Here is an 18,827-nt window from a genome sequence, read left to right as displayed (position 1 = left end):
GTATTGTCTGTATTGTGCTTGTGATATGTTGTAAAATGTTGTATGTCTGTTAATGTTTCCCTCCTTTTATCTTTAAAATAAAAAAAAATTTAAAAAAAATAAATCTTCCAAAAGAATTATGTAACATTCCAGAGTAGGAGCCGCTGTGAAATGCTCATCACACTGACTAAACACCACGAAGACTTACTTTGAATTTGAGATTGTATTCTGCTCCTCAGCAGTACACCTATTGTTCCTTTGCCTTTTCTTTAAATTCTGACAACTCAACAAGACACTAAGCCTCCTGTCTGATTATTTTTTATGGAGGATAATTGTGTCATATCTGGAGAAAGGAATGAATGTCGGAATCACTTACTCCAGAGACCCAGTGTTTCAGAAGGCTCGTGCAGGTGTTAAGCAGTTGATTTCCAGAAGAGGGTCATGTGGACAGGATTGTCTTGAATTTGAAACCCAGCAGGAAGTGGGTGCATCCTGGAAGCAGCCTGCACAGTAACAGCATTGAATGCGATTAACCACCCTGCGCTCACTACCTCCCTCAAATCTTGAATTTCTTGGAATTGAAACGTGGCTTAAGAGGGCTGGGGATTTAGCTCAGCTGCACAGCATCTGCCTGGCAAGGGTGAGGTCATGAGTTCGATTCCCAGTACCGGAACAAAAACCAAAAAAAAAAAAAAGAAAAGAAAAGAAAAAAGAAACGTGGCTTATAGTATTTGTTATAATTTAGATTTAGAACGTCCCCCCAAAGCCTCAGGGTTTTTTGAGGTTGGGCTTTGAAGATGAATGGATTGTGGGCACGCCATACTCAGCTCCACTGAGTTTAGTAGCTAAATGTCCTTTTCCAAGGTGAGGCCTGGCTGGAGATGGGTCACTGGGGGTGAGACATGGAAGGGTGCGTTCTTTTCTCAGGCTCTGCCCTCATCTCTCTGCTTTCCGGTTGCCATGGGTTCTGTGTTCTTTCTCTGCCATACGCCTTTGCCCTCCTGTTTCTGCCCTGGAGCCAGACAAACGTGGCATAAAACCATGAACCAAAATAAACTTCCCATCCTTAAGGTTGTGAACTGAATATTTTCTACCAGTGGCAGGAGAGTGACAAAGATGTTATTCTCAACTTGGAGATCGATTTTTTGTTGTACTGCCTGAGCTTTAGTTAATTGTCTTTCAAGTTGAGCATCCCTAAAGCTTTTCAAACAGTATTTTGCATTATCATTTGCAGCATTGAAAGACCTTGAACACACACCATTTTCCATGATGTCATAATGCAGTGGGTATAGTTTACATGTAACCTGTACAAATGTCCCATTCTTTCAAAAAAAATCTCCAAAACCTGAAAATAGCATCTTGGCTAAGGACTACACAATCTGTAAAGTGTCTACTATTTACAACTAAAGCACTATTTTAGAAAGTATTCCAGGACTTTACACAAAATAAAACTTATCTCTGAGGCTTGGTCAGAATTAAAGGTAGTTTCTGTCATGCCTTCTAACATTCCTGTGATAGCCCCATGAAGGAAAAAAAGCAACTGGTTGGGGCTGGGGATTTAGTTTAGCGGCAAAGCGCCTGCCTGGCAAGCGGAAGGTTGTGAGTTCGGTTCCCGGTACCGGAGAAAAACCAAAAAAAAAAAACAAACAAACGAAAAAAAGCAACTGGTATGTGGACACTAAACCATGTAGCTGCTGTTTGCCTTTGTTGTTGAAGCTTTTTTTTCTGCAGAAACTGATAAGACACCAGAATCTTCCTGTGGAAGACCACCAAGCTGCGCTCTCTGGAGAAACAAAATCCCTCGCCTCGATCTTTCCCAGACCCCTCCTCCAACCCTGTTCACTGAGATATGCAGAGGTGGCTATATTGAAACAGATGTTCCCTTCATTGGCTAAACTAGAGTCTCACCCCCCACAATAGCTAGGATGGGTGCTCAGGCAGGAGCCCGTGAGATTCCAGGGCTAAGACATGAGATGACATCTCAGCTCAGGCCATGGAACTCAAAAAGAATTAAATCTTCCTGGCAGTAACGGTGCCAGCCTTGCATACGTCAAGCTATTCTTGTATTGCTAATTGGAGGCCTTTGTGCCTGGTACAGAAGTGCTCTGTTTCTCATTACAGCCAAGGCCTGCAAAGTTTCTTTTCCCTGGCAGCCTGCTGTGACCCTCGCCCACCTTCCTGATTGATACCAATAAAAGCCATGAGGTTTTGGACCTGTGGCCTTTTGTTCCACAGAGAGCACTGGCCATCCCAGAGCTGCTCAACAGCAGAAATTTCTCTCTTTGTCTTTATTTTGCATCCATGTGCCACATTTCCAGATGGGAGACTTGAACCCTCCATGGGGGTTTTGGTAGATGTTGTCACTTTAAAAAAAGATGATAAGGTCATTGCTTCTACAGAGACAATCAGGGCTAAAAATGTCTTTGAAAACAATTTACCAAGACCTAATACATATGAGGCTCTGTTCTGGGTGTTTGGCCTGCTTTTTTGACACCTAATGGAGCTTAACTTGGTAAATGTGCATCAGCGTTTGATGCCCGCCGGGCACAGAGCAGGTGACAGAGACCCAAACTCCATCATCGTGCGCTACTTTGCACTCTCTGGTGACTGTGATCATGACCTGCAGCCTTGACACAAGTCCAGCATTTCTGCTGGAACAGCCGTCATCACCATCATCTCCAACCTTGCCTCAGACCACAAAACAGTCTTAATTTAAGCAAAGAAAGGTAATTGTGTCCCCAGCCTCCTCTCCCTCGCAGGCAAACAAATCGCTGAGGCAGAGGAAAAACAGTTCTAATGATAATTGCTCTGTGAGGAAACACCTCAGCTGGACCTTGAAGCCGTTGTTAATTTCTGTCCTATTACTGATTGCCTTGCCTAAGCCACCGCCGTAAAAGTAGTGGCTACGTAATGTCAGTAAGAAAGTAAACTTTTCAAGCCATGTATTGCCTAATCATGATGTTGACACATCTCACACACACACTATTTTGAATGATCTCATGATATAATGAGGACAATTATACACCCAAGGGAAAAGTCTCAGACAGGTTACGACGGGGTCAGAAGGGAAAGAACAGTTTGATTTTAGTGTCCCTCTGCCACCCTGTGTCACCCAGGGCAGAATAGTGTCCCTTGCTGTGCATCACCCACACTCGGATCTGTGGGAGGCAGCTGGAGGCAGTGAGCAGGGGAGTTGCCCAGGTTGGCTTCGAACTCCTGGTCTATCTCATCTCTGTCTCAGCTCCCACGTCGCTGGGTCTACAGTACTGTGCCACTATGCTCAGATTTAATTAATTTTTCAATGAACTTAAGGGATCATTAAGGCCCAGTTTTCACCTAACCTGTTGTTTTGAAATTTAATTCTCACAAAGGATCAACAGTGCAGTGAAGACACTGATGATTATATTACAGAGCCTCCACATGTATCTTCAACCCAGCCTGGAATTTCTCATTTAAAAATGTAAAGTGGCAGAAGCTCACAATGAAAGAATTTTCTGATCTCTTTAAGGGGCCAAATTTAATTTATAACTGGCCCAATATAGAAGAGTGAGATCATGTTTCTATGTACAAGAAGTATCTTGTGAGAAAAATTAGCACCCCACACTGTACTTGCAAGGCTCATTGTAGCAGGCAAGGCCACATGCAGGAACACCCCCCAAAACGTCTGCAAATCCACTTCCAAAAGGTTCAAGGTTATGGAGTTTCTGTGTGCAGAGACTCACTAGAAATAAATCTCACCACTAAGACAAGAAGCCTCACCATAGCACTGCATACTATTGAGTATGCGTAGGATTCTTTGTGCAGCTCTGAGAAGATCCGACACTCTTTTTAGATTTATTTGGTCTCCCACACTCAAAGGTCCATGTTTGCTTTATTTTCTGCCTCACTGCTGCTGAAAAAATTGAAAAGCCAAGTGAGCCTCAGGCGTATGGAGTTCTGCACCTTTTGGACAGGGACTGGGCATGGCAGAGGGCCTGTGAGAGGAGTGACACAAGTGTAAAATGCTGTTTCCATGTCCAGACCCCAGCATCGAATAAACTGCTGGTACGATAACATTGTAGGTCCTGCTTATAATTTCTGGAGTGATAAAGTGAAGTGACACCTTCTGGTTAATTTGTTATGAATGTACTACTCCACCCCTCAGGAGCTCTCTGTGTGCTCCAGGACTGCACTGACTACATAAGAAAAGAGAACTGCAAATTTGACTTACAGGTAACAGGCACACCATGGTGATTACCCATTGCTTCCACTGTAGAGGGCGCAGCGTGAGAGTGACTTAGATGGTGGCCTTTGCCGTCAACTTACCTGTAGCAAGCAGACATTTAGTGTCATGTAGACTACTTCACAGCTTTCCTTAAACTTGGGGACAGTTGCCTTTAGAAATGATCACTGATGAAAACATGGGAATTTGCATCCCACATCATCGCCTCCTTTTCCATGATATTCCCAGGAGAGCATCCGGAAGAAAGCGGGCATCTAACTGTGTGTGCGTGTAAGGAAGCGGGCAGCGCTCTCGGCGCTTCTTGAGCGATGCACCAGTTTCTTTCACTTGCTGTGAAACGGTCACATCTAAAGTTTCAATAACACTGACTGAGAAATTTAAGCAAATAAATATGCACCGTAATCTTATCATAAGTGAGAGATGCCCAGTTGAAAGAATTCCACATTTGCTTAAATTCTTACAGTTGATTTGAACGTGACAACAGTATTTTTATAAAGAATGTGGTGTTTCGTGGCAAAAATATCCCGGTGGTGCCCTTGTTAAGATCAGCGTGTTCCCGCACAGTGAGTTCATGGCGACCCTGCCCAGGCGTGGCCACCGGAACGGTGGGCCTTTGTAGGCTGAAAAACTCGGAACCTGTGCTGAGCTATAAGTATTTCTGCCTCTTCAGTGTCAGTATTTCATACCTATGCATATAATGGTACGGGTGAATATTTTTGGCAAGAATTTAAAGAAAAAATAAACAATGTGAAAAGAATTAGAGCATCTTTGCTTTTGTTGAATTTAATTTGAAAAGTGGTTATTTCTGGATTGCAACCCGTTCTACATGATACTGGGAACTAACAACCCAGTTACTGACGAATAAGGCCGAGACGCCCAGGTGACGGGAGTTTCACCAATGTCAGCAGTTAGGAGAGCATCCCTAAGCCGCCGATAACCGACTTAGCACAGGCGTCTGCAAAGGTTTATCTGCCAAGGGCCAAAGGTAGATATTTTAGATCGGAGGGCGCCATGAGTTTTGTGGCAACTGCTTGGCTCTGCCACTGTGTTATAAATGCAGCCAGAGGCAGGAGCTTTCAAATTACAAAACATCAAACATTCTAACTTTGTTCTGACATTTTTAGAAGTTTAAAAATAATTTAGGGGCTGGGGATTTAGCTCAGCGGCAAAGCACCTGCCTGGCAAGCGCAAGGTCATGAGTTCGGTTCCTGGTACTGGAGAAAAATAATAATAATAATAATAATAATAATAATAATAATAATTTAAAGTCCCATTTTTGCATATTCTAATACCACAAGTGTCAAAAACACACCACATAGCTGTGATGCCATTGAAAGTTCTCAGTGCACCAGACCTTTCTTGACAGCAGAATTCCAGCTACCCCAGGGTGTACAGGGCTCAGGTTTCATTTAAATCAATCAGCCTGGAACGAATTCCGAGCACCACTTTATTTTTAAAACATTCTGAGAATACTTTACCAACCCTCTATACAACAGAAGGCCAAATTCCTTTACTATGGGTTGAAATTGGAGCTCCTCATCCACCTGACGACAGCCCAAATAAACATCATGCAGGGTAAAAACAGGAAATGCCAGTCTGATCTTCTGAGTTTTTAAACTTGTCAGAGCACTTCAGAAAAAAGTAAAAAGAAAGAACCATAAATTCTGTTACTCCACAAGGTGTCAAAACTTTTTAAAAATGTATGTAGCCAGAAGAGATTAGAGTAAAAACCCACCATGATGTGTGGTGCTGGAAGATATTAGAGCTGTTCCTTCTCTCCGTCACCTGTTTGCCTCGGTTACTTTTCTCTCCTTGTTGGGACAAAATACCTGACACCCAAAATTAAGGAAGGAAAGGTTTATTTAGCTCACAGTTTGTGGAGGTTTCAGTCCATACTTGGCAGGTTACAAGGCAGAGTGGCACATGGCAGAGGGCTACAGCTCATGGCGGCAGAACACAGCAAAAGCAACAAACACAAAAGGGAGGAATGGCGGCAAGCAGCCTCTTCCTCTCCCTTGCATATGCAAACTATCCACCCCAGGGCAGGTGTAGCTCTCACACCCATAATCAGTCAAACTCTAAAAGCCTGCCCAAGGCTGCAGGAGGCTTTGGGGGGACACCCATAACACCGTTCATGTGGACTTGGCCCCTCTGCAAGATGACATAAGATACTTGATGGAGTTCAAGAAGTAGGAACCGGGGGGCAGATTTGTAGGCTGCGATGATGCTGTCTGGGGAGAAAGTGCCCTGCTGAGGTAACGCCTCCTCCCGGGCCAGAAGTCCTAAGCTTGTTCTGTGAGCATGCCCGGCTAGACCCTCCCTTCTCTAGCCCAAGCTCTCTTGGAAATAGGAGGGTAAAAGAGTATATGATGTGGGATGCAAATTCCCACATTTGCACCAATGGTTATTTTTAAAGGAAAGCTTCCCCAAGTTTAAGGAAAGCTGTGAAATAGACTACATGATACTAAGTGCTTGCTACAGGAAGGTTGGAAATTGTTCTCCCTGAGAAAATATGAGACAATAAACAAGATTAAAATATTTGAAAAAGGCATCTGTCCTGTAAAGAAATCACTTAGGAAAAAATGAATTCCCTGTAGAAAGTTTACTGGTTTCTAGCAGTACCTTAGGTTTTATACGAAAGCACTCCAGCAGAAGCAGTGCCTAGCAGACCAAGTAATGGAAAGTGAGTGGGAAATCCCACTGCGTACGGAATACGAACCTTGCGCCGGGGCTGCGGCCCAGTGGTAGACTACGTGCTCAGCGGAGCAACTGGACCCCACCTTTTCAGTGGAGGAGTTTCAAACCTAGCGAACATCAGCCTGAGGGACTAGGCGGCTTGTCTGCCCTGCTGCACTCTCCAGGGCCGCAGAGAAATGCTGTGGATATATTTTCAACCTGTCCGTACCGGGCTCAGTGTACACTTACTGTCTTAACTGAGACCTGGGTAGGTGCTGGAGCTCAAACACAGGTTATGTTCAGAACACTAACGCAGTCGGGGTTTTCAGGAGGTGGAGAATAGCCGCTTTCATAACGCAGCACGTTCCAGGCCTGTGCCAGGTTTAGCGAAAGCGACGAGAAGCTAAGCTCTGAACCACAGGCGGCGTCAGGGGCGGGTTTTCTGCTGAGAGAAGAGGAAGGTGTTCTGCACCCTAAGTGAAACTTGGTGGGACCTCAGCTAAGCACTGAACAGCAAAAGACAGAGGGTCTGCGCTTCACACGGAGGCCGACGCCGCGCTCGGTAGCTCGTCCCCAGGAGCCGTCAGCGCACACTGACCGGCTGGGTGGGGAAGCCTCCCTGCGGACTCACTTGAGCAAAGCCGCCCTCCCCGCCGATGCGCGGCGCAGGGCACTGCCACAGACAGAGGGCGCCCCCTTGGTGGACTAGGGCTGGCAGTGAGGGTCCAGGTAAGGGTGCACCCGGGCCGCTCCTTCCTGCGGGGATTTCTTCACGCCCTGACTTCTGCTACGACTCATCCCAAGTCGGGTTTCACAGGCTGAGCTCACCAGAACTCAAGCTTCAGGGTCCGTGCCGCCGCGGCGGGGACGGACGGCGCTTCTGCCTGGCGCGGGTCTGGGTGAGAAATGCGGCTCGGATGATCAAGGCCCAGGCCGGCCGAGCCCGCGTTTGGATTATTTCCCCCGCTCCCGCGCCCAGGTGTCCGCTTCCCTGAGCCACCAGGAACGGTCAGCGCCGATGCGCCCACGCTGGTTCTGCGGCGACACCTCGTGGTCACTGTTTCTTTAAAAAAAATTTTTTTTCAATTTTATCAAAAACAAAATTTCATAATAGAATAATAAGGGAATAACAGTACACCAGATATCACAGCCTTCAAAGTAGTTACTCAGGGCTGGGGATGTAGCTCAGCGGCATAGCGCCTGCCTGGCAAGCGCAAGGTCGTGAGTTCGATTCCCAGTACCAGGGGAAAAAAAAAAAAGCAAAGTAGTTACTCAGAGCCCCAAACCTAAACCCAAACTATTCTTACAAAAAAGAAACAGATGGTAACAAAACCTTTCTTTTCAAGGAACTCACTCTCCCTCCCTCTCACTCTCCTGAGCCCTCTCCTGTCTGTCCTCTTCCCTAACCTGATGCTCTTGTCCTTGTAAGGCCTGTTTTCTTCGTTGTGCTGGGACAAGATACAGAGACTTGTCTGCACTAGGCAAGGGCTCTAGCACTGAGCCACATCCCGCACCCCGGCTTTGAGTCTTCACTGAGTCTACCATAGACTACTGCTCCATCCAGTGACATAGGAATCAGCTAGGGGCTTGTGTGACTTAGACGTCTCTTCCCGTGCCAGGTTAAACACAGCCCAAAGCCCGTGTTTGTCTTCTTGTCACTCTCCTTGATTTTGGCCCAGATTTCTGATCAAAATAAATGGTCACACTGTCATATGTGCAAAATCATGAAAAAGTTGAGACACCAGGTGATGGAAGGTTAAGAAGACAGCTCAGCCATCACACACTGTGGTCAATATGGACATACTATATAGACATACGAGGAGATCACAGCCAAAAAAGGTCATTGAAATCAGGCTCACCGACACAGAACAGTGATCTGCCTACACTACAAACTATAGTAAGCACTTTCTGAGGTGATAAGGAACAAATTCCAGAAGGTAGTGGCAAACTGGTACTTACAATAATTATTAAAACAACACTGTGTAGAAACATTTGCCTTATTGGTGTAGTAAAAGTCACACAACGAGGTGGAAATCTCACATGACAGTGAGACGCACATGGGGAAGGAGTGTGTGAGCATAGCGGATGCTCTACCTCCGCACGCCGGCACCCAGAAGTCTGGAGTCCCACCTACCCTGCAGGCACCATGTAACCTGAACCCTGTTTATTCAGCCTGGGACTCTCTCTCCCCCAAAAAAGCTGCTCCTTTACGCATGAGACTAAGAATAAGGAGCCATTTTCCTGAGGTGCTGCTCCTCGGTCAGACTCCTCTGATGCAGTGTGCAGGAGCTCATGGAGTGGGTAATTCCACTGCTCATGCAGGACTGTGAAAGGACACGCTCTTCCTGTACCTCCCTTTCTCCACTGGGAAAGGGTGGAATCCAGTGACCCCTGCGTGTTTTCTGAGTCTTCCCGTGGTTTTGGCTTTGCAGATCACATCCAGTGACCACACAGGCTACTCTAGGCTGCTGGGCATTGGAGAGTGCTGGTGCCATCGTGGGAGGCTTATTTCCTGTTTACAAAAACATGTTTAAACCACAACGAATATGGAACATTTTAAAGATGTAGAATGGCAATGTCCACAAAGCTATCACTATGGAAACTCCAACAAGTACTCATCTAAGATAGCTGTACTATTTTCAGTACATTAGATAAGGAATAAATGTAGGATTAGAAATTTTTAAAAGGAAAATGAATGTACCGATCATAATCGCATAAAGGATCAAATTCGCACACAGAAATATTATTTTACATATTTGAAGGTAATACAGCCTCACATCTGAAGATAATACAGCCTCACCTGGGAAAAGATAATGCTGCTGATAATGAGGGTGTTTAGGAAGATTAAGGAGATGTAGTAGTGTAAATGGGAAAATATATGTCATTGTACCAAGCAATTTCAACAATCCTGTCCAAATGATAACAATCATCCAACAGAGGTTATGTTTCTCTATTTGTCACAGAGATTTGATTTAAAATTATTCTTTATCTTCACTGACACACCCAGAATGTACTTGTTTCAATATGAAGCGTTTAACATTGTGATATTATGTGCAAATGTTTTAATTCTTGATATCAAGGACCATCGCTAAACCAAATATGAGTGGAATCTGCTTTTCCATTCTTTAAGCTTCCCTCAGCACAGCTGAAAACTATTGTAAGGTCATTTTAGAGTAAAAGTTATGTTATTTGTGTACCTAGAAATTCTAGGACTTCATGGAGGCCACTTCTTCCAAAGACAGACTAAATTTTTTTGTTTAGGACATTGTCTTAACTCAACCAGCTGCATAAAATCACCACCAACCAGAAATTTAAAACAATAATCATTTCTTTTAATAGGTGTGGATGCTGAAAAGGTAAGAGGGACTGCTTCCTAGTTTATAAGTGAAAAAAAGTCTTAGTACTGCATCCTCAAAGAGCAGAATAATAAAGCAACTCTCTCTGGACTCTAGTAAGGAAAATTACCTAATTCATGAGGAGTCCATCCTCAAGCCCTTGCCTATTCTAATTATCTCATAAAAACAAAACTTCTATTGCCAACAAACTCAAGCTTAGACCTTGTCATATGACAATGGAGGAGGAACACAAAAATTCAGTTCACAAATGCTATTGTACTGGGTTGGAGTATAATCATAGTCTTCTCCCTAAGGACCTTGATCTGCTGTATGCAAGCTTAAGCCAAGCAACTACCAGAATTTTCTGGCCTTCATTTTTGCCATAGAAGAGATCAACAGGGATCCTCATCTTTTACCCAACGTATCTCTGGGCTACGAGTTCCATAATTTCCTTTACAGTCACTGGAGGGTCCTGGAGAGTTCCCTCATTTTGCTCACAGGACAGGATGAGATCCCCAATTTACTCCTGTAGGAGAGAGAGCAATTCTGTCGCAGTGCTAACAGGAGCATCATGGGCAACCTCTGCTCAAATTGGACCACTGCTGGAGCTCTACAAGTTTCCACAGGTGAGGGTTATGTGATGGGGAAAGATGAAACCATGTCTTTGCTGGGGCCATTACAAGCTGCCTAGAAGGGATGAAAGGAGGAGATTGGGTTTATGCATCATGGAAGTAGACAGTCTCAAACAGGAAGTAGACAGAGACTTGGTGGTTACTCATACTTTTTGTGTTCAGCCAAGAGGAGGGGCAGAAGAAAGTTGTAAGGGACAACATGAGTCAGAGACCAGCAGGGACCACCAGGCTTGTATAAAGGCAACATGGCATAAAATTTATTGTGCATGGGTGCAGACAGACAGAGGGTGAAAGGGCAGTCTGTGAGGTAGACAGAAAAGCAGAGCCTTTTCAACAGGGCTTGGACAAGGGGGTGTCAAGTTGAGAGATAAGGCAAAGTATGTGGTAGGGGGCTCAGGAACCTCAGGTGAGGACATCTGAGCAAATAACCACGGTCAAAGTTCACCAGTTCCTCAGTTTCAAAGTCCTCGGGGCATCTGGTATGAACATATAGATGTTTCCAGATGTCCTGTGCTCAGAAGATTTCATGTTGTCTTATCTCTTCATGACATCCTGCCCTGTGTTTGTCAGGGAACTGGGTTGGGTTTTGTCTGGGAGTCACACTGCTGCCGACAAACAAATTAGGTGCGGCGAAAGTCATGTCCAGGTCCAGCTTGACAAAAGTGAGGATGTGTTGTAGAAGTCTGAGTCTGATCAGCTATTTTATAAAAATCTTTTAGTGAATGAGGTCATTAAAAGTGGGAGCAGCAAGCGTCTCCTTCTGTTGCATCTGGCTGTTGCTACTCTTCAGGTCTGGTACTGGGGTGTGTCAACACCCTTCCTCATGCTGCTTCCAACTTCCTTTTCATTTCAGGTTACTTCCGGTTCTTTTGATCCTAGGCTTAGAGACACTGCCCAGTTTCCTTCTCTCTATCAGGTAGCTCAAAAGGACACATCGCTGGCCCTTGCCATGGTCTCCTTGATGATTCATTTCAGGTGGACCTGGGTGGAACTTCTCATTACAGAAGGTCAGAAAAGTCTTCAGTTTCTCTCAGATATAAAAGCAGAGATGGACAGGAATGGCGTCTGTGTTGGATTTCTACAAATGATCTCAAATCCTCTTATGTCATATGTCTCAAATATGCAGCACAAAAATAGCCTGATCAAGGAACCAATGTCAGTAAATGTGGTTATTATTTACTATGATAGTGACGGTCTAAATGAAGTCGATGTTGATATCCGGCAATATTTAGTGACTTGGGGAGTCTGGGTGACAAACTCCCAATGGCATGCTGACATGGCTGGGAGAAATTTCATCCTTGACTCATTCCACGGGACTCTTATTGTTTCACAGCACCATGAGGAGATTCCTGGTTTCAAAAATTTTGTCCAGACAGCTAATCCTCCCAAATACCCAGAAGACACTTACCTCACTATGTACTGGTTCCAGACTTTCCATTGCTCTTTCTCTGACTCTGATTGCGAACTGAAGGACTGTGCACCCAGTGCCTCTTTGGTGCAGCTGCCTGTGAATCGTTTTGACACAGCCATGAGTGACGGGAGTTACAATATATACAATGCTGTGTATGCTGTGGCCTACGCCCTCCATGCGATGCTTCTACAGCAAGGACAAAGGGCACTCGTGGAAACCAGAGAAGCAATGGTGTTTGCCCCCTGGCAGGTAACGTGTCTTCCACGGGGTGATATGTAGCATCATCAAGGTACCTTACTTAAGTTATTACACATGTGCTCCACCCAAGGAGCTTAAGAATCTTTCTTCAACAGTGTAAGAGACTATGCACCAGTCTCATGAATAAGGTAAATCTTGACCTGGGTTGAAATGGTCATCAAGAAAGGAGCCACTGGCAAGCAGGATATACATACAAGGCAAAGTCACTGCTCTAATTTAAAGGACGTCAGTGCCACATCCACCTAGTATTTTCATTAGAACAATCCAAATATTTACCAAGAATTTCTTAAAGCCTAACAGAGAAACCTGTCGTCCTTTATGAACCTAAATGGCATTTAATGGTGTAATGCACACATTGTATCAGTTTTCTCATTCCATTCTTCATCCACTTTTGGAACTGATAACCACATTTTGTGGGCCGGGGATAGAGCTCAGCAGCACAGTGCCTGCCTGGGAAGTGCAAGGTCCTGTTTGATTCCTGGTACAAAACACACACACACACACACACACACACACACACACACACACACACAATTTTGCAGGCAGCTACGATGAGAACAATCCAAATGAAAACGGTTGTTAGAACATTGATCACACAACTGATTTGACCTAAAATCCATTTATTGTGTTTATGAAGTGGGCATAGATGACAGATTTCTCCAGAAAGTAACATTTTAAGAATAATACAATATTTAGTCCTCCATAGGTTTTCATTTGTTTTACTTCACTGATGGCAGCGTTAACATTGCATATGGAAGGCCAGGGATATAGCTCAGCGGCACAAGTGCCTGCCTGGCAAGCGCAAGGTCCTGAGTTCAATTCCCAGTACCAAAAAAAAAAAATTGCATATGGAAAGGAATGAAAGAGAAGCTGTTGCTTTCCTCATTCAAGTTTTCTGTCTTAATTCTGTCTTAATCCCTGTTCACGTAGGATGATGTCTCTTTTAGCTGCACCCTTTTCTGAAGAACACACAATTTAACAATCCTGTTGGAGACCAAGTGAACTTGGATGACAGAAGGAAACTGGATGTAGAATATGACATTTTGAACTTCTGCAATTTTCCAGAAGGCCTTAGACTTAAGGTCAAAGTAGGAACATTTTCCCTACATGTTTCACTTGATCAAAGATTATCTGTATCTGAAAATATGATCGAGTGGGCCAGAGCAATTACAGAGGTACGCTGGGCATAATCATACTGCACTTTGTGAACCACAAATACCCGGAATAATGTTATAGGCTTAGTGCCCCCAACTTTGCTTATGAAATTATATACAAAATTGGACAACTTCCTTTTTAACCTGAAGAAATTTCTTATTTAATATGCTCTTATGAAAGAGAATGGAGGATATTTATTTAATTACCTTTTTAAATATATGTATTTAGTATTACTAAAAGATTGAGATTTAATCATAAAACTGTGTATATGTATGTGTACAAATGAAGTGTATCCCTCTAGTCCTGAAGGGTTAAGTAAAGTCTAAGAAGTCATCATTTTATAATTTTTTCCTCAGACTCCCCGCTGGGTGTGCAGTGAGAGCTGCAATCCTGGACTTAGAAAAAGCCCTCGGGAGGGAAAGGCTGCCTGCTGTTTTGATGCACCCGTTGCCCAGAGAACAAAATCGCCAATGACACAGGTAAGAATTTGCCTTTTAGACAAAATTTCCACCTTTCTTTGATATTCTCCCTGTCCATTCAGGAAATGGAAAACATTTGTAGAGGACAACAATGACGAAATTCTTCCTTCTTTCACTAAGACATTCATTTGTTGCACTCAGTACAATTAGTCCTTGAAAACACACTTTCTTAAGGGCTGGGGATTTAGCTCAGCGGCAGAAGCGCCTGCCTGGCAAGTGCAAAGTCGTGAGTTCGGTTCCCGGTACCAGAGAAAAACCAAAAAGAAAAAAGAAAACACACTTTCTGTCCATTAAACTACACTGGCTCGTTTTTGTTTTCTTGTCTTCTTTTCCTCCTATTCTTTTGGCACTGCGGAGATTGAACAAATAGGTGCCCTGCCACTGAGCTGCAGTAGCGTTTTTAATTTATTTTGAGACACTTTCTCACTAAGTTGTGTCAGCTTGGCCTAAAACTTGTCCTTCTGCCTCAGCCTACTGAGTAGCTGGGATGACAGGTATGTGCCCCTTCTGAAAATATTACTTCTCAAGAAAATTGTTTTACACCAGTTTTAAAGTTTCACCTTCATCGTGTTTATAATACAGTATTATTAAACACGAATTCTACATTCTTTGAAAGTACTTCAGATTACACTGAAGACAAAAATTTGGCATGCCCTTAGTTTTCTATTGTTCTCAACACAAAGCAGGTGTTCAGAGAGCTTGTAATTGGTTTGAGACAGAATATGTCTTTGGTGTACAGCATGCTTATAGTATAGCGTCACCTCAATTGCTGGATTTTATCCCTGCTTGTCTAGAATTTATATGTCAGTATTTGAAATGTGTCCTGAGTTAGTCTATGACATACAGCTGCAATGACAATGTTCACACAAAGGAATTTAATAAGTGCTGATATCTATATTTTTGTGAGTATGTCTGAGATACTTTACAGAGACAGTAGCATTGGTGCTCTATCAGAGAGATGATGGATTGTGTAAATTCTTGTTAGGATAACAGTGCCTGAAATGGTATATTCCCTATTTTTGTAATATTCGAAGGCTTAAAGTGAGGCTCCAAGTCAATGAAACATAGGTAATAAAAGATGCATGTTAGGACATGGTGTAGAAAAGTTACAGAAATCCAATGCTGAAGATGTTTGTGTAACGTAAGTACTACTTTGGATATGCTTGAATTTATACTAAATTGTGACTTGGTGGAATCATTGTTCTACTGCAAATTTTCTAATTTCTTTTTCTGGCTGATACAATTATTTCGTTTTACAAGATACTTGATATGATTTCAAATTTGCTTTGCAATATTGACTATGCCATGTATTGTGTAGTTAACTTGGGTTTATATTCTTTATAGAGATTGGAGATAAGATACAGTACTTTTATTTAAATGTTTCAGATACACATACAGAGAACAATGTATCTAATATATCAAGTACTGAATATTTCTGGTTCATGAAATACACTCTCAATAATTTCTAGTTTATAGAATAGATTATAGCATAAACTATCTGTAATAGAAAAACTATCTGTAATTAATAAATTATCTGTAATTGAAAATACTGCTTCTCAACTCTTGTGTGTTGAAAGTAATCCTGTCTCCTTAGAGACAAAGATACACTCTATATTATGTATATTTACATGTTACTATGTCTATTTAAATGAAAAAGGATGAAGTTCTACATTTAAATATTCATCAGAAACTAGAGAAAAAAGAACAAATTGAAAGAAAAAATATAAGAAACAAAATGCTAGTGTTTCTTAAATTAAAAGCCATACATAGAGAAAATAAGCAAAAATCATGTTGATTCTGGGGAGTAAAATGCAACTGACACCCCTTAAGACATTTGATCAAGAAGAGAAAAAACAATACAATATCATAACCCAAAGAGGGTCATTTATAAAGGTCTATAGAAAAATTATATAGAAATATAGTACAAATAATTTCAAGTCTATTTGAAAGTTAACTTAAAATTTAAAAATCACAGGAGATGGTAACATATTTACCCTAAGAAAAATTAAAAATCTCTATAGTACCATGTCGTTTTATTCAGGGTGTCAGGTCCCGAGAACGAGGTGCCCACAGATGAAAAGAAAAAGTAAGAGAGACAAGAAAAACAAGAGAAGCAAAAGTCTGCAGCCTTTCGGACTGCAGCCTCAAATACCAAATTCAGTCACCTTTTATTGAGCAAGAACCAAGGGCATAGCTAGTACAAATGGGCGGATACCAAACATTTCAGTAAGGATAATTAAAGGATTATCCTTCTCCACATGTAATCCAACACACGCCTGTAATCCCAGCACTCAAGAGGCTGAGACAGGAGGATCATAAACTCAAGGTTAATCCGGGCTATATAATGAAGCCTTATCTTAAGAAACTCTAACAAATAATAAACAAATCATTATGTCCTCAACACATTCTAATCAAAGAATGTCCTTCTCCACACTACCATATGTACTAACAATCTGGAGTCCATAATTTAATATCTCCCTACAATTCTTATACCAATTAAGAGTATACTAAGTGGTAAAATTTATAAGCATTCAAGAGCACAGTAATACTGAGCTAATTGAAACTCCTCCAGCAAAAAGAAAAAGTGCAACATGAACAAATCACTAAGTTTGGTTTATAAAATAAAATAAAATGCTCCTATGTTCTGAGAAAAGAGATAATATCAAAAAATGAAGAAAAATATAACTAAATTGAATACCTTTCCATGACTTACAACTAAACAACAACAACAATAATTCTCACTATATTAGGAGTAGTAGGAAACTGTCTATATCCCATAAATGGTATTTATATTCATTCCCCTAAATAACTCGCATTTTGTGGTTCAAATCTGAAAACAAAAATGATACCAATTTCCCATGTGATCACTTCTACCAGACATTTCACTAAAAATTTTGGCCAATGCAGCAAAGTCCAGGAAACACATAGTAAAATAATTGCATAATATATGTGCACTTTTGGATAAAATTTTTGATAAACACTATCAGGCACAGAATGGTGGCCTTTTGGATCAAAGGTGAGGTCCACACAAAGTACATCCTGGTTCCTTTTCCCAGCCTGTCACAGTGTGGCCACCAGCATGGTCTTTACCCATCCCAGGTGAAAGGCCCTGTGCATGTGAGAAGACCTCCCCGTGCCTGAGCACAAACCTGCTCCCAGGTCGGGCTCCGCCCTTCTGTACCCCAGTCAGGAGTACCACACCTTATGAGCAGGAGCTTTCCCAGCACATCTCCCGGGCACAGAGGATGCCAGCAGAGGAAAAGCAAGGCCGTCATGCTGAGGAAGAGCTCAGGCTATGGGCGCTGCTCCATGCACACACCCTGCTGTTTCTCAATCCTGTTTCACTTTTATTTCATTTTGAAGCACCATGCTTTTAATATGCTGATTATAAACATTTATAAGCATTATTTGGTACATAGTTTTCTATTTTTCTTTTCAAGTTTCACTACTGCAATTTGTCTGAGGCTATTTTTACAGTGTTCTCTCCCGTATTGCCTTTAGAAGTCTAGCATTGGCTGGCCTCTGCAATCATATTGCTCATTTTAGGATCGCAGGTATTTAGTTCATGGGTTAATTTGGTGTTATGGACTGTGTGTAGATGTCTCCCCAAAGCCACCTGCAGTCGTAAGTGGGGCTTTTCAGAGAGGGCTGGATCTAGAGTGTGATGCTGGGATGAAGGGTGGGTGATCACTAAATCAGTCCACTGATTGGTGTAGCACCACTCTAATCCTGGCAGCCCAGATAGAGTATAACAGGAGTAGAAAAAAGGTGCTGAGGTCGCTTGCTTGCGCTCACCCGCCTGCTCGCTGTGGGCTAGTTCTCCTCTGCGATGCCCCTCTGCCACGCCCCTCTGCCACGCCACCCTGCCTTGGCCCGGCCAACCGTGAACTGAAACCTCTACAGAGTGTGAGCCAAACAAACCTTTCCTCTTTCAACTCTGGGTGTCAGGTATTTTGTCTCAGCAGTGAGAAAAGTAACTAAGACATCTGGGGAAGAACTAGTAGATGTACAGTAGTCTGTGTTCCCATCCATGGTCAGATGTCTCGATTTCTCCTTGTTTAATCATCCACTGTTCATACAAGACATATGGGTAAATGATGTCTACAACACAGATGCAATAAATTAATGTTTACCCCTGAATATTTTTATAATTTGGGGATAATGTGTACTCTTTTCAATCCTAAGAATTTCATTCTACTGGAATAAGGGCATGAAGCACTCTTATTTGCATAAGAAATCTAAGCATACATATAGAAAAGAAAAGATTTTATTAATTTATATAGATCAATATATGTAAAACATTTTAATTTTCATCTATTTTGGCAGCAAAACCAATTCCTTGTACATTCTTCTGTCAGGTTTAATTGCTCCTAGTCTAGATTTGCATTACGAGCAGCATATGTTTATAACAGATTAATAATAAGTGCAAAAATATCTCAACTTATATTCCAAAATGTTGACAAATGAATTTAATCACATTAATGTGATCAAAATAATTGTTTGTTATTTTGGCAGAATTTATAATTCATAAACATGTAGTAAAATAATTGCATAATATATGTGTACTTCTGGATAATTTTTTTTTTTTTTAGTTTTTTTTTATTTTAAGGATAAAAGGAGGGAAACATTAACAGACATACAACATTTTACAACATATCACAAGCACAATACAGACAATAC

General features: G+C 42.2%; 1 protein-coding gene and 2 long non-coding RNA genes across 3 annotated transcripts in view; 1 reads left to right on the top strand and 2 right to left on the bottom strand.

Moving 5' to 3' along the window:
* The window catches only part of LOC106147179, an 8,984-nt gene extending 4,456 nt beyond the window's left edge, over window positions 1-4,528 (bottom strand). Inside the window, exons 1-2 of the long non-coding RNA XR_001231954.1 lie at window positions 4,285-4,528; window positions 356-482 (exon numbers count right to left, since the gene is read on the bottom strand). This is a non-coding gene — a long non-coding RNA (uncharacterized LOC106147179). The remainder of the gene's footprint in view (window positions 1-355; window positions 483-4,284) is intronic.
* A 1,114-nt stretch (window positions 4,529-5,642) lies between these two features.
* LOC106147180 lies at window positions 5,643-7,491 on the bottom strand. Its single transcript, XR_001231955.1, has 3 exons — window positions 6,921-7,491; window positions 5,937-6,030; window positions 5,643-5,830 (listed from the first exon to the last, which is right to left on the bottom strand). It is a non-coding gene; the product is annotated as an uncharacterized LOC106147180 (long non-coding RNA).
* Window positions 7,492-10,783: 3,292 nt separating this feature from the next.
* LOC102014392 (vomeronasal type-2 receptor 116-like) overlaps window positions 10,784-18,827 on the top strand; it is a 12,194-nt gene continuing 4,150 nt past the window's right edge. Inside the window, exons 1-3 of the mRNA XM_013507200.1 lie at window positions 10,784-10,838; window positions 11,564-12,504; window positions 14,025-14,147. Of these exons, the coding sequence (XP_013362654.1) occupies window positions 10,784-10,838; window positions 11,564-12,504; window positions 14,025-14,147 (1,119 nt within the window). The remainder of the gene's footprint in view (window positions 10,839-11,563; window positions 12,505-14,024; window positions 14,148-18,827) is intronic.

Source organism: Chinchilla lanigera, unplaced genomic scaffold (genome assembly GCF_000276665.1).
Source record: "Chinchilla lanigera isolate Chin_1 unplaced genomic scaffold, ChiLan1.0 scaffold00123, whole genome shotgun sequence".
NCBI classification, from domain to species: Eukaryota; Metazoa; Chordata; class Mammalia; order Rodentia; family Chinchillidae; genus Chinchilla; species Chinchilla lanigera.
Note: the sequence above shows the minus strand (reverse complement) of the source record. Positions and strands in the feature narration are given on the sequence as shown.